The 15584-nt window shown below is 39.9% G+C and overlaps 1 protein-coding gene across 2 annotated transcripts in view; it reads left to right on the top strand.

Moving 5' to 3' along the window:
- LOC116711596 (ethanolamine kinase 1) overlaps positions 1-14788 on the top strand; it is a 31554-nt gene extending 16766 nt beyond the window's left edge. For both annotated transcript variants that reach the window (XM_032550951.1, XM_032550941.1), the window contains exons 7-8: positions 4890-4963; positions 14673-14788. In XM_032550951.1, the coding sequence (XP_032406842.1) occupies positions 4890-4963; positions 14673-14754 (156 nt within the window). In that variant the 3' untranslated portion in view covers positions 14755-14788. The remainder of the gene's footprint in view (positions 1-4889; positions 4964-14672) is intronic.
- Positions 14789-15584: the final 796 nt, after the last annotated feature.

The following is a 15584-nucleotide window of genomic DNA, read 5'->3' as shown; positions in this document are numbered from 1 at the left end:
CACAAAGAAGAGGAGGGGAAAAAAAAAAACACTCACATTATGAGATTAGTGCTCTCATTTCAGCAGCATCCAGATGTGCGCAGACCTCCGAGATGACGGAGAGGGCATCACCTCACCGCCGCATTCTGATAATTTACTTTTCCAGCAACAACCCCCCTGTTTTTCTTCCCCCCCCCCAAACCCCCTAAAAGCAAAACCAAACCATCCTGTTTAAGCCACCGCCGCTCAAAACTATGATGGACTCCGTCCGAGTTGATTAGAAGCTACCGCAGGGGGAAAAATGAAAGGCGGCAGCCAAAATTATTTTTCTTATGACCACAATTTTCGTTCTTTGGTGGCTCAAGTGGTGCTGAGCTATCTGTCTGAAAGTGCTTCCACAGCTCCAACACAATATGCAGAATTGTCCAAGCAATTTAGAGAGGGGGGGGGAGGGATGGTGTGAATTTCTCTTGAAATAGCCCAGAAGTGATGAGAAAGCATATTACTTTTTAAAATAACCCATGCTTTGGCCAAAAAATAAAAAATAAAAAAACAGAGAGGGAGAAATTAGAAAAAAAAAAGCAGGGAGTTGGGGGCTGGGGGGGTGAAATACGGCCTGGAATGGAGTGGGAGAAGTGATAACGTCTTGTTGATTGAATTCAGATTTTCGGTGACAGACCAAAGAGGTTTTTTTTTTTTGTCTGACTGGGGAGATGAGAGAAAAATTGTTCACTGACACGTAACAAGCCAAGTTTCCAACTGCACTCGTTTCGACGCTCCGTGTGTCAGGAATGACTGATGCCAAGCCTGCTGCATTAAAACGGGGAACCTCGGCGACGATAGCCCTGTTTTATGTTGTAAGTGTTGGCTTTGATTAATATGTAGCAAAAATGAAGTAGCTTTAGGTTATGTAATGTGTAGGGAAGAGATCCATCCAGTGTCATTCTCACTTCTCTCCACTCATGGAGTATTTGAACCATAAATTTCAAAAGAAATATTCACAATTATGAAATTTAGGGAAGTAATTACAATTTCAGTATTTTTAAATGTTTTTATTTAACTGTTACTGATTTTTTGTTTGTTTGCTTGAACAACCTATTATTGCGTCTAAATTATGAATGAACAGCTTCACATTATAGTTCTTTAATATACTCTTTCTTTACTCGGAGGCTGCACTTTGGAGGATTACGATGTTTAGCACAATGTATACAGCAAATATAATATTAATATAACTAATTATATGACATTGCCATGCAAACCAGAATCATTCATAGTCTTGAAAAGGCTAGAAATTGCTTTCATTGTTTTCCAGGTCTGGATAAGTATAAAAAAAAAAACAAAGAATGAGCATTGAAAAATTTTTTGACTTCTTTTTTTTTCTTTCCATCTGCTAAAAAAAATACAAAATAAATGTGATCGCCTTTTACATTTTAACATTTTGATGTAAATTAAACTTTACCTTTGGTTTGCTACATCACACCGTTATTTTTTCATTTTATTTGATACTTCAGTATTTTGATTTTGCATTTACTGACTGACTGCACACTTCCTGCTATACTAAAATAAAACAAAAAATAATTTCATAGCCTGTTCAATCAACTCCCAGTTCTGTTAGTTAAGTTGAACTGGACCTAGGTAAAAAAATATTTTTGAAAATATAATAAAAGTAGCAAAATTAAGAAACTGCACCTTAAAGACTGCATTTATCTCCTGGAGTGATAGAGTTTGATGAAAACAAAAAACAAAAACAGCTAAATGACCCGATACCGCGCTCTGGAAATTGGAAACCAATTTTAGCATCTTTGTGTTTCGTGACTTTTGAACCCGATGTGCTTCAGAGCTGGTTCAGTGTCAAAATTTTGTTCTCAAATGTCCAGAATGCTGTAAAAACTGAGGAAGATTATGCAATGAATGGAACAACAAGTAATATTTGTCTATGTTTTTAATAAACATGCAAAACAAGTGTAAAAATAAATGACATCAATCTGTGTCCAGCCCCTTTTGCTCTGACACCCCTAAATGAAACCAAGACAACTGTTTTTTTTTTTAGATTATTTGTTAAAAGAAAAAAAAGAAAGTAAACCTCAATCCACAATGATGCTCTATTTTGTGTTCGTCCCTGGAAATCTGGATAAAAACACATTTATTTAAATTAAATGAAAATTACAACGTGAAAATTCAAGGGGTGTGAATACTTTTGCAAGTCACTTTATGTGAGTAAGTAAAGTCAGTAACATGTACACAATATGCAGCACCTATCAAAAAGTCACAAACATAGAAACAAAAACATACGAAATGTAGCAGAATCCTGGTCTTTTTTAAAATTATTTTATTTTTTTCAAACCGTTTAGCTCTGTTAGTTTTACCTCATTTGTCAAATAGACTAAAATGCCAAAACTGCGACACTGGGTGGAAAAAAAAAAATAAAAAATCAAGCTGAACTGCATTGATTCAACAGCAAAGCCTCAGCTGATAATATCATCCAGTGGGAGAAGCTGTGTGGCCGATTGCCAAAGATGTAAAAAGAGCGAAGCTTCCCGCGTTCACCTCCAGCGAAGACGCAGTGGGGCCCTCGCAGCTCGTCCTCTTCCTCCGCAGGGATCCCCCCCCCCCCGCCCTTCGTCTGCCGCTCCTGCGTCGTCGCAGCTCGGGCCCGCCGCTCCGTGGTGTCGCTCTTTCCTCACTTCTCCGTCGTCCTTTTTTTTCTTCTTTTCTTCCCTTTCCCTCCCTCTCTCTCTCCTCCGACTCCCCTCCGCTCGGCGTTAGATTAACGCTCCTCCTAATGAAGAGCAGTTACTAATCATAGTGGAAGCGCGCTCAATCTTTTTTTTTTTTCCCCCCCCAACTAAGGACGGAGATTAGAGATGAAAATCTGCCAGGTTTGGCGGGGCTGTGGGGGAAGCCAAGGGAAACCACACAATGCTCCACAAGCATTTCATTCCACCCTTTATTTGATTATCAAATAAAAATGTGATTATATCATTGGGCCGCAGAACAGAGGCCCCCGTCTGGATCTTATTAGGACGTGCCATTAGTGGCCTTACCATGAAGATTTACAATAAGGGTGGAGAACAACAGAAATTTATGGAGGCATGGAAGTCCGCAAGCCTAAGTGAGCAAGGCCATTAAGGAGGGAACTATTCAATACAGAGGGTTTGTCATTCTGACTGAGCGGCGCGCAACTGGCATGCAGCGGCAGCAGTTTTGGAAGCGGTTACAACCCGACAACTGGAGGTCACACAGTGTGTTTTTACAGCCCTTGCAGCATGGCACGAGGAGCTGTAACCAAACATTAAACTACAGCGCTGCAAAAATAAGCTTCAGTTTCACACTCTCTACTTCCTCAAAGCGAGTTCAGAGTCTTCCACGTACGTTTTTTTTTCCCTCCCTCGCGGTTGTTTAAGAAAAGATGCACATGTCTTGACGCTCACCTTGGCTCCCACCTATCGGGGGCGGCGGGGTCCCGAGGAAGGGAGCCCTTGCAACCTAATGGGATTCATTTTTTATTTTTTTTAATCATCTTTTCCTTGAAGACGATTTGAATCTCCGCAGAGAATCTATAGACCCGTCGTATGTTATTGTTTACATCCGGAAATTTCACGGCTGTGCACATTGCTGGTGGGCAGAAAGATTATTCTTTCCGTAGCGTCTCTGGTAGAACAATTCAATTAACCAAAGGAAACCTGGACATGTAGGTATTATTAATTTATCGCCACAGGAAAGGGAAAACAACGCAGACAAACAGTTGAGCAACAGCTCAGAACCACTCATATTGTTCTATGTTTTCACTCTGTATGTTGGCTACGCTATACACAGACCCGTTGCCATAGCAACTGACTGACAACTGCTCCGCTAGCGTAGTAAATGCCAACATTTTTCACAGAAAAAACGGAACATTCAGTCGGTTACAGTATTATGTTTTCAGGCTTGACCTTTATTTTGTGATTATTAGTAATTGATCGTCTCAACACAGCAGTGGTTGATTTGCGAATTTAAACATCTTCTCTACTCATGATCTGTCGGAGAGTCGGTGTCTGGAACGCAACTGAAACACACCAAATTCTGCAGCACATCTACATGTTAAGGTTGTCAAAGTCAAGCTAGCATAACAGACATACTTCCCTCTCCTTCACTACTTTTTTTTAAGACTTTTTCCTGATCTTATGATCTAGTTATTGTAGTGTTGACAATTAAACAATGCGTACATTTAAGATGTAGTGCATTATGTTGACAACTCAACAGCTAAAACCAATGCTAGTCACTGTTGGTAAACAGTTTTTTTGCCCTCCAGCAGGAAGATGGAAGGATCTTGCGCTTATCAATAAGGTATCTAGTAGATCAGCATAGCCTTGTATAAGATTGTCACTCTATGAATATTTTGAATGACAGTAAGATAGTTTTATGGCGTAAGCGTTTCCAAAAGAGTTGAAAACAAGCAGGATCTAATTTATTTAATTTAATACAAGAACAGCAAAACAAAATAATACAATATGGTTATTATTACAGTTATAATAATGTGTTAATTGTTTTTATGACTTGTTTTTAATAAGCAAAATACATGAAGACCTGCTGTAAATGTCCTTTACTTGTATAGGTCTTTATCTAGTCCAGAGGACTTCTCTCAGTCATTCCCACTCTGACGGTGGTGAGCTACATTGTAGCCACAGCTGCTGTAGAATCTTGCCCTAGCACACAACCACTGAGATGAACAGAGGGGGATTTCAATACCAGTAACCCACCAGTTACAGTTCAATTTCCATTGACAGTCTTTGTAGTTATTTAGTGAAGAATCGAGATAGAGCCACAAAAACATTAGCGAGGCCTAAGCCTAACCAACCTTTGTTCAGTTAATAATTTTTACTGAGATGATTTGTGTTTTCCACAAATTGTTTCTCTTTCTCTTCCACCAGGCATCCAACTTCTTCTGGGGTCTCTGGGCCATCCTGCAGTCCCGATTCTCCTCTATCGACTTTGACTTCCAAAGGTTTGTACACATGGCGACGGGTCCTCATCGCTGAGGTCGCTGTAACAGAAACAGGGTTGAGACTCAACACAGCGATGATATCCTTCATTAACTGAAAGCATATTTCTTTTTCTCACTCTTGCGTAAAAGCAGAATGATATCCACATCTCCTCTTCTTGTCACTTCTCCTTGTAGACAAAATATTTACTTGGGGGAATTCTCTGCTTCTCGTCATTGTTGCGCCACACATCACGATAGGATGCAAGCCAAAGCTTTCATTAAGACTTTCAAAGGATGCCAGAGGTTAATTTCTTTTATTTTTAAATTTACAACAGCGTGCATTAGGGTTATTTATCTTAAACGAGTCCAGGAGACATTCCTCATCGCCTGACAGTAAAGTTCAGGAGGGCACGATGCTTCCCTCCACACCCCCACCTTCCACCCTGATGACTCGCTTTTCCTCTGTGCCCCGCACCGGCAACAGTTGTGATCATGATCCTAATCACTATTGACATAAGGCACCCTCCCCTCTGTGTGGCTTTCTCCGGCCGCTTGCTAGATCAGCAACGGGGGCCCCTGCCACATTTCGATATGGGCCTCGGAGGAAATGTGATCCAGAGGGGCGCTGGGGCACAGAGGCGCTATTGTTTCAGTGCTGTCGACCCAGCCTCGCTATACGTCTTGCGTAGCCGTCTGCTACTTTAAGCCGCTGGCTGAGGTTGTCCTAAAGTGCATGTGGAGGGTTGGGTTACGTTTCTTTAACTGGAGGGGTTAAACTAAAATGAGCTCCAAGAGCAACGGTAACGACAGGGAACCAAGTCTGATCTTTGAAAGCGGCGCTACTCCGCTAACCTCTGCCATCCCTTAATACACGCTCACAACCATTCAAATTCTTTGTGTCTGCTCAAAGTCATAATTCTTTATTTTAACAGGCTCAACAAAAAGAAACATTGACAGCCAGGGTTCTGCCGCCTCTCTGTTCTTTGTTTTCATTAGCCTCTGTTTGAATGAAAGAAACAATAAAATGAAAAACTCTGGGACAAATAGCAACTGTTGTACTTGTAGCTAACAGATTTATTAGCTAAATGCAACACTTGCTCTGCATTTCTATTTCTATTTTGAAATGGCCCTCTTCATTTAAACATGAACTTATGGGTGACTGCTCAGAGATGGTGAGCATGTTGCCAAACAAATAAATAAATATGAACTGACTAGCAGCATCATGCTAACAGTAAGCTTTCAAGTTAATGTAGTTAATACCAAAAGTTAGATCTTAGTATAACCTCACACTCCACACTAGGAAAACTTGTGGGATTTGCTAAGTCTTGCACTTTTTGACCAAGATAACTTATAGCAATGCGACTTGGTAATGTATTTCTCAATATTTTGTACATTCACTTAATGTAACACTCTGTACCATTTCTATTTTTCTAGTAAAAGTTTTACTCATTACGGCTCTTGTACAATACATTAGGTATCATATATAATTACTTTCATCACGGGAGTCTTTAATGTTAATACGGGTCATGTTGACGTTTGGCGAGCGCTGTCTGCGAACATTTGCCGAACGTCAGAATGAAACACAGTTAAACATTCAGCAAGTATTGCCAATGAACATCCACTGAATGTTGGACGGACATTTTCTAGATGTTCACTGAACGTCTGCAGACATTTATGGAAACTGTTTAATGGTGTGTTACTTTGACGTTTGATGAACAGTATTTGATGAACATTCATGGCAACTCTCAGGGGACGTTGTCTGAACGTCCAATGCTAGTTAGCTTCACTGATAATATGCCTGTGACTAAATACCAAATTGTGACAAGAGCAACTAAACGGCTTTTTACTGAAGCTTCGACATGAGTTACTAAAAACATAAGCTACATCTGGGCAAAGTAACATTTTCAAAACTGCTAGTCTTCACACTAATGTCCCTACCAGTGTTCCCTTTTCATTGATGTCATTGATATAGTCTACCAAAAAAGGAAAGAAAAAAAATATTACGGTGAAAGAAATATCCATTGGTGCTCTGACTTGTTGTAGTCAGCTAAGTAGAGTTTAAGTTTACAAGTCAAGGCAGAAAACTACAAAACTGAATAAAATTAAATAACAAAAAGCAAGTAACCCCAATAGAGTATGTTTTTTGTGTTACATTTGCTTGTCTGGATCGCACAGGATTGACGTTAAACCAAACCAAAAAAAAAAAGGGCTCTCTCAGCGCAACACAGAGACAGACGGGACACACAACCATGCACACACACACCTAGGGAGAATTTAGAGAGACCAATTTACCTAACAGTCACGTTTTTTGGACTGTGGGAGGAAGCCGGAGAACCCGGAGAGAACCCACCATGCACAGGGAGAACATGCAAACTCCGTGCAGAAAGACCGGGAATCGAACCCAGGACCTTCTTGCTGCAAGGCAACAACTCTACCAACTGCGCCTCTGTGCAGGCCTCAGTCTTTTACTGAAGGTTAAATAGACAGAAATAGAAAAAAAACAGGCACCGTTCAACAGCTTTATGTAGGTACAGGTTCATAGCATCTAAAGCAGGGGTCTCAAACTCCAGTCTTCAAGGGCCACTGCAACTTCTAGATGTGCCTCTGCTGCAACACCTGAATAGAATAATTAGGTCAAGGCTCTGGAGAACTGATCTACACAAGGAGGAGGTGATTAAGCCATTTCATTCCAGTGTTTTGTACCACATCTAAAAACTGCAGGACTGCGGCCCTCGAGGACTGGAGTTTGACACCCCTGATCTAAAGTCAACCTGTCTCACTGCTGGAAAAAAAAGTTATGGGTTTAAAAACTAAACTATATAAAGTTTCCACAAATCCCCCCCAAAATTTGACTAAAAGCAACCAAAGAAACGAGGCGATAAATGCATTTAGGGTCATTTTCAAATGAAACTTGTTCAGATTTAATCAGTTTCATTTCACTGCTAGCGTGTAGTAAACAACTTCCTTTAAGGAGAGACCTAAAAATAGACTTGAGCTCAGAGCGAGTAGAAGTTATTTTCGATGAATTAGAATATTTTTGAAAAGTTAATTCATTTCAACAGCTCACTTCACTGAGTGAAATGCGCTATGTAGATTAATTCCACACAGACTGATGCTTTCAAGCTTTTATTTCTATTAATTACGACAACTTTCTGCTTTCAGCCGCCGAAAACTTGACATTTAAGATTAGATTACAGCAAACCAATAAAAACATTTTGATACAGAAACGTGGCTTTGATGAAAGGTATGGTTAATACCTGCTTAAGAGTTTTGACTTTTAAAAAGTCACTTTGGATCTGACAAAGGAGCCTCGTCACACACATGCTAATTTATTAAATGTGCGCAGGCGTGTATTCGTGTGTGTAAGAAACTTTCCTCCCAGCTCTCTATCCCCATGAGTCAAATCTTTGCCGACTTCCCAACGAGTGACAGGCGTCACACAGGCCTTGTGCTCTAACCAGGTCCAGATGTGGATGTGACAATGGAGAGCCACAAGGGGAATGCGAACCCGCCCTCCTCCTACCGTCCTTATTTACTTTCCTCTCATGATTTTTATTCATGTGTTGAAAGTGTGTCTGCGAGTCAGCGGTTTCGATTTGTGGACGTCCTGGCAGGCCCAGCTGTTATTTGACAAAGACATTATTATGAGGAAATGAACAAGGAGGAGGCCCACTGTTTGGAGGAGTCGGGCTGCAAAATTGAAGGAATTGTGCACAAAAGCACATTGTGAAAGGGAATACCTGCGCTTCATGCAGGGGCTGACTCTTCCCCCGCCCCCACCTTTCTGCTAAATAGAAAAATGTCTCAGTTTCATCTTTGATGATGATAAACACTGAGCACCCGAGTTTCACCTGTCGACCTTAATATAGTTAAGGATGACTGAAATCGTATGTGAAAACAGCTGGTCTTAAAGAAGTAGGTTCCAGTGTATCAGTGTATTAGAAATCAGTGTTCATGATAAAAATGATTAATGGGGCAGTACTTTGTATTTTCTAGGCACATACTGACATTTTATAGCACAATCAAGTAACTGTTAATCATACATATATATATATATATCAAATATGGCTTGAAAAAAATTTGACTTCATAATTTAGCGCCTTGAAACTTGACTTTTGTCTCTTTAAGAAACTCCTACTCTCTCTGAAACTCCGCCTTCAGGAAGTCGTCACATTCAACTCCTTCAGACTAGGGGCAGCATTACAAAAAACAACTTTTTTGAGCTTTACATCATGTTATAAAGTTATTTTCTCATCAAATCCTACCTGGAGTGTTGAATTGATTCTTTCATGCATGCTTGAGGAATCCTTTAATTTCCATGGCAATCATCCAGCTGTGCGAAACGAATGGGCGCACCTAGCCCCGCCTTCGAGGACAAAGCTCCTCCTCTGAGCCTTCATTTGCGACTCCCCCACTCAGCTCCTTCAGACTAGCCAGCAGCACTTAGCAAACACCTGGTGGAACTGCACATCTGCTGAGCTCATTATAGGAGCTAGTACTCAGTGAAACTCTGGTAAAAACCTCGTTAAAGGGTTAATAGAAGAACGATGTTGTGATGACTTCCTGAAGGTGGAGTTTCAGAAAGGGCAGGAGTTTTTAAAGAGACAGAAGCCCAATTTCAAGGCATTAAATTACGAAGTCAAATTTCTTTTAAGTCATACAGCATTTTTATAACAGCTGAAGGTAACATAGTTACTTGATTGTTCTATAAAATGGTACCATGTGCCTGGAAAACACATAATACCGCCTCTACAGAACATACCAATAATGACACCTCAGACCTGCCACACTAGACAAAGTCAACATGCTGACAGTAACCGGATAGTGCTTTGCGAGACAAGGCTCACTTTGACTAAAGTTGTTGTGGTGTTTTAATATCATGAGGTCTCGTTGCACTCCAACACCTTGGTTGTTGCGTTTGTGTCTGAGCGAGAGAAAACTGTCAGTCATCTCGCGGGAGCCCGCCGCTCTCAACGGATTAAGCCTGTCCAGAAAAAAATGCCTTTGAAACCTCGCCAAACCAGAATGAGGGAAGTGAAAATTGCCTGCTGAGTTTTGCCAGGATAATACCAAAAAAAATTGTTCTTCCTCCCAGTATTGTGGGCACATATTCGGCTGCACCAAAAGCATGTGTCTTTGTCATAATCTTGGTGTTGAAGGGTCTCCGATTGGAGTGGCAGGAACAACAAGGAGGAAATAATTCCACTAGCAGAAGACAACAGAAGACTCACTCTGAAACAATAATTAGAGCTTGGGGTTTTTACATAGAAAATGCAAGAAGGGCAGCAGAGTGATGGCACACAAGTATCTGAAAAGCATGTGTCTGAATTATCTTTTTTGTCTCACTAAAGCGGTAAGAGCGAGAAAACCGATTCGGCATTGAGGAGTTCAGTGAAAGCACTAATTAAAGGACCAACTCCTCTCCGCACCTCCATTTTCTTTCGCTTTTCAAACTTCGCTTCATTTCAAAGGGGTATAGTATAATGGCCAAGGGCAACAGTGTACTCAGACATCAGATTTATCGAGACGCTCAAACACAGTGAGGTAGGAGCGAGCACTAAACCACTTTCATCATCACCGTTAAGCTGTCCTCTGAAGCTTTCAGACTCAGTACTTAATCCAACAAAGACCCGATGCGGTTTTATGATTCGCAACTTCTGCGAACAAAGACACCGTGCCGACCACGGGCTAGAAAACTCCCGCATGAACTTTTTGTAAAACACACAATAAAGGACAACATTATTGTACATTACCTTGCAACTCACTTGGTAGATAACACTTTGCTTTTAGGGTTCATCCTTGCCTGTGTCTATCCGTGGTGACGGGTAAACAACATCTAGGCTGCAGGAACAAACAGTCTGAACATCACAAACAGAACAGAGACCTCGATCTTTATTCTTAAGAAAAGAATTTCATTTTTCTGTATAGACAAAGCAGCTCATTTTCCCTTTAGATAAACACGCCTGGAGGCGTGTTTCTGAATTTCTGACATCACAATAACCTTTGAGTTTCTGGTTAACACAGTAATTGCGTTTCCATTCACCAGATGACTGCGCCATTTGCTTAACGGAAACACGCCACTTTAAAAAAAAACCTCGTTTGTCAAAATGTTTTGGTGGTGGTGTTAGGTGGGTTTTTGGATGTATCAATATTGGTTTATTTCATAAAATTGCAAAAGAAGCATTTGTTTTCGTGTCACACAAATAAGGTGATCGGCAATCGGACGGACGTTGCCACTAGCACAAACCACAAAGAAGAAGATGACAGGAAGTAGTTGGAGGATCACGGTGCGGCGTGTTTTTTCAACAACTTTTTGCATAAGTCAAATGGACAAACTTATTCATGGGTGATTTTAATTCCATTTCTTAATTTATGGAAACACCGCAATTTCGCACCGAAATTGTGCTTTTTGTCGGCAGTGTTGTGTGCATGTTTGTAATGGAAACGCAGCGAGTGTTAAAAATGGTTTTAATATTTCCTCAGGCATTTTTAAAAAAAGTTTTATATTACTAAACTAGACCTTGCCAAACATAGTCAAGAGATACTGTAAATGCAAAACCCAAGAAGGACACACATAACAAAAGTGGAAGGAGGGGGTGGCAGAAAATAAAAATGAAGGAAAAGACATTCATGACGTCCTACCTTTACTTCACAAAGCAACAATAGCATCCCTTAGTCTATGTTTTTCTGATTAGAACAACAAATCTCTTCAACATGTGATGTGTTGAAAGGCACTGAATAAGAGTTTTAAAGAGGAGATTGAAATTAAGAAAAAAAAAAATTCGCATCACAGCTAAAACAGTACGGAGTTGCAATGTCTTATTTTTGATTTTAGTATATAGATCCAATCTCTATACATGAGATCATCAGGCGACGTGTTAAATTGTTAATGGGTTCATCCACCTGCAGGAAAGGAAATCCATCCCACTTCCTTCTGACTTCATTACAACTACTCCAACTATTGTTCTTTCAGGATGAGATTTTTATTCCTTACTCTTATCTATACTCAAGATTCTTATTTTGAAGTATGTGAGGAAGTAGTTCCTACGTTGTCTGGTTAGCATTAGCACTGAAGCTGTCCCACCACCACCACTATGAGCAGCCACTTGGTTACCAAATAAAACGATTCAATCACAGAGTGGAAGACAAGATGCTCATTTTTAGAACTTTCTAACTCACAGGTGTCAGACTCCAGTCCTCAAGGGCCGCTGTCCTGCAGTTTTTAGATGTGCCACAGGTACAAAACACTGGAATGAAATGGCTTAATTACCTCCTCCTTGTGTAGATCAGTTCTCCAGAGCCTTGCTAATGACCTAATTATTCTGTTCAGCTGTGGTGCAGCAGAGGCTCATCTAAAAGTTGCAGGACACCGGCCCTCGAGGACTGGAGTTTGACACCCCTGTTCTAACTAGCTAACATTTAGCAGCTAACACAGGGGTGGGCACTCCTGGTCCTCGAGGGCCGGTGTCCTGCAACTTTTAGATGCATCTCTACTTCAACACACCTGAGTCAAATAATGAGGTCGTTAGCAGGACTCTGGAGAACTTGACTGCACGTAGGAGGTGATTCAGCTGTTGGATTCAGGTGTGTTGGACCAGGGAGACATCTAAGAGTTGCAGGACACCGGCCCTCGAGGACCAGGATTGCCCACCCCTGAGCTAACATCTGTTGATATCATTTTGTTTAAAGATGACCTAGTTAGCCACTTTCTAATTAGCTAACATTTAGCAGCTAACATCTGTTGATATCATTTTGTTTAAAGCTGACCTAGTTAGAAAGTTAGCCACTTTCTAACTAGCTAACATTTAGCAGCTAACATCTGTTGATATCATTTCGTTTAAAGATGACCTAGTTAGCCACTTTCTAACTAGCTAACATTTAGCAGCTAACATCTGTTGATATCATTTTGTTTAAAGCTGACCTAGTTAGCCACTTTCTAACTAGCTAACATTTAGCAGCTAACATCTGTTGATATCATTTCGTTTAAAGCTGACCTAGTTAGCCACTTTCTAACTAGCTAACATTTAGCAGCTAACATCTGTTGATATCATTTTGTTTAAAGCTGACCTAGTTAGCCACTTTCTAACTAGCTAACATTTAGCAGCTAACATCTGTTATCATTTTGTTTAAAGCTGACCTAGTTAGCCACTTTCTAACTAGCTAACATTTAGCAGCTAACATCTGTTGATATCATTTTGTTTAAAGCTGACCTAGTTAGCCACTTTCTAACTAGCTAACATTTAGCAGCTAACATCTAATAACATCACTGAATTTAAAGCTGATCTTTTTTTGAGTTTTGACCCTAAACTTAAGGTCATTCGTCGCTGACTTTCAGCTAAACTAGAAGAAGCTACTCTGAATACTTGTTGCTTGCTTAACACTTTTATTGTAGTTTAACAGCTATTCTTTTTCTCCCAAAAGTGTGACTTCACCTGAGAAGCACCTCATTATTGGATCATTTCAGGCTGTTGACGCCGTTCTCACAACAACCATATTCCTCAAAACACGTTTAAATCGAGAGATATTTGAACATGCAGATGATAATAAAATTTATTTAGCACCCAAATCTGTGGGATTATTGTTACTGGAATTTATGACTGCTCCAAACCCTGATTTCAATATAAATGCACTCTCACAATACACCCACATGACACTGATACACTCAAGGTAAGCAACAGATACACAAGATGAGTCTGGGTTTAATTACTGTACCTTTATGTCAGTGCTTTGATGAAATATTGTAAGTATTTAAACATAATTTATTCCTGTGTGGAACTGAGCTTTGATTTAAGATTTACACTTCAAAACACTTCTGGAAAGTAAAAACTATTGCTAACAGAACAGTTTTATTTAATTGTGTTAAAACTGAGCATTGAGGAACATTACGGTTCGAAACAATACGTGACTCTGTTTCAACGGGAATAAAGTCACGTAAAAACAAAGAAGAGATGTGGAAGACAATTTCATAAATACTTATTCCAAACGTTCTTTAGTTAAATGACCATATTTTTCAGTTTATTACTCATGGTCTCTAGTTTTAGGGAAAAGTGAATGATACTTATATGTAAGTATATGTAAGGCAATTTGCCCCTCACCAAACTTTTTCATAGCGTTTATGCGTCAAACTGAGAATTGTTATATAATCTGTTAAAATACGCTGTAACTGGTCAAATAATATAAATATGTCTTTTCCCTTTGTAGTCTATTTTCATTGTATGTATTTTCTTCCTTTTACGTCCTTTTGAAGTTTGGATTTCTCCGTTGTGATGAAATGACAGAGATAATGTAAGAAATAACCAAAACAAAAATAAAGTCACAGTTTAGTAGTTTAGCAGCAACGCTGTTCAAAGAGCTTTGAATAAAAAAATCACTTTATGAGACAAGCATTTTGTCAAATGTCACAATTAAAATCATCTGGCGAGTTATATATTGATAACATATCGATCGATATGTTATCAATATATAATATAAAGGCAGCTATAAACAGGTGGGTTTTCAGCCTAAATTTGAAGGAAGTCAGTGTTTCAGCAGTTTTGCGGTTTTCTGGAAGTTTGTTCCAGATTAATGGAGCATAGAAACTGAGCGAGGTAGAACTGGGGCGATGTGCTCAATAAAAACAACGCAGATGCAAAAAAATGTTGAAACTGGTTAAAGATGTATTTCGAGTGTCATTCAAACCCAATCCCGACACAATTTGTTTTCTACTTCCTGCTCTCTGTTTTGTCCCCAGGTACGCCATCGCTCGACTCAGCTACTACTTTGAGAAGAAAGAAGAATACTTCAAATTGACGCTGAGCCAGTTAACCAACTAGACTATTGAATTAAACCTCGAAGCGACCTCCCTCATCCGCTGTCATTTTTATCTTTCATTTCATTTTTTACAGGCTACGACACTCAAAAAACCCGTTGCTGAAACGTAAACGTAAGGAGCCAGCCTGTAAAAGTGTTTCCTTTTGTTTGTTATTTCAGTCCATGGGGAGATTTAATGTGTTTTGCTATCGCCGTGATTTATTGAATATTTATTTTACCACAGTCACTATGCCGATAAGCCTGTTTGGCAAATTGAAACAAAGCTCATGCCAGAAAAGCATTAATTGTTCCCACAGCCAAGTTGCATGAAGCCACAAAAACTGAGCCTGATCATAAAAGCCATAAGAGGGTTATTTGTGGGCTTATTGAGCGTGTACCACAGTCCTGATGGAAAACAAGTTTTCATGTCAGCTTAGTCAAAGTTGGAAGTTATTGGGAAATCTTTCCGTTTCCTCAGAGCACGCTGTAAAGCAGCTGTCGGCACCTTTTCCAGAGTTTCCCAGCATTAGGTAGCGCAGCACTTCCTTTGAAATGAGTAGAGCATTGTTAAAGCGTTCAAATTGTCTTAACTCGCAGCTTAACTTGCTGCAGCATAACAAGCTGCTAATTTACCAGAAGGTAAACAAATCGGATACGAACTGAGCGCTTGAAATTCTTGTGAAACACCGAACGACACGACAGCACAAGTCATTTGAGGTAGTTACATCTTTGACGTTTTTTTTTTTTTTTTTTACATTTTTTTATAGCCACTTCGAGAAGAGAAAGTCACCGTGGTTGAGCTGATCCCTGTTTGCTGACAAGTTGGTATTCACACCACGAAAACTATAGCTTT

Source organism: Xiphophorus hellerii, chromosome 2, assembly GCF_003331165.1.
Source record: "Xiphophorus hellerii strain 12219 chromosome 2, Xiphophorus_hellerii-4.1, whole genome shotgun sequence".
In the NCBI taxonomy this organism is placed as follows: domain Eukaryota; kingdom Metazoa; phylum Chordata; class Actinopteri; order Cyprinodontiformes; family Poeciliidae; genus Xiphophorus; species Xiphophorus hellerii.
The sequence above is the reverse complement of the archived record's forward strand: the minus strand, read 5'-3'. Positions and strand labels throughout refer to the sequence as shown.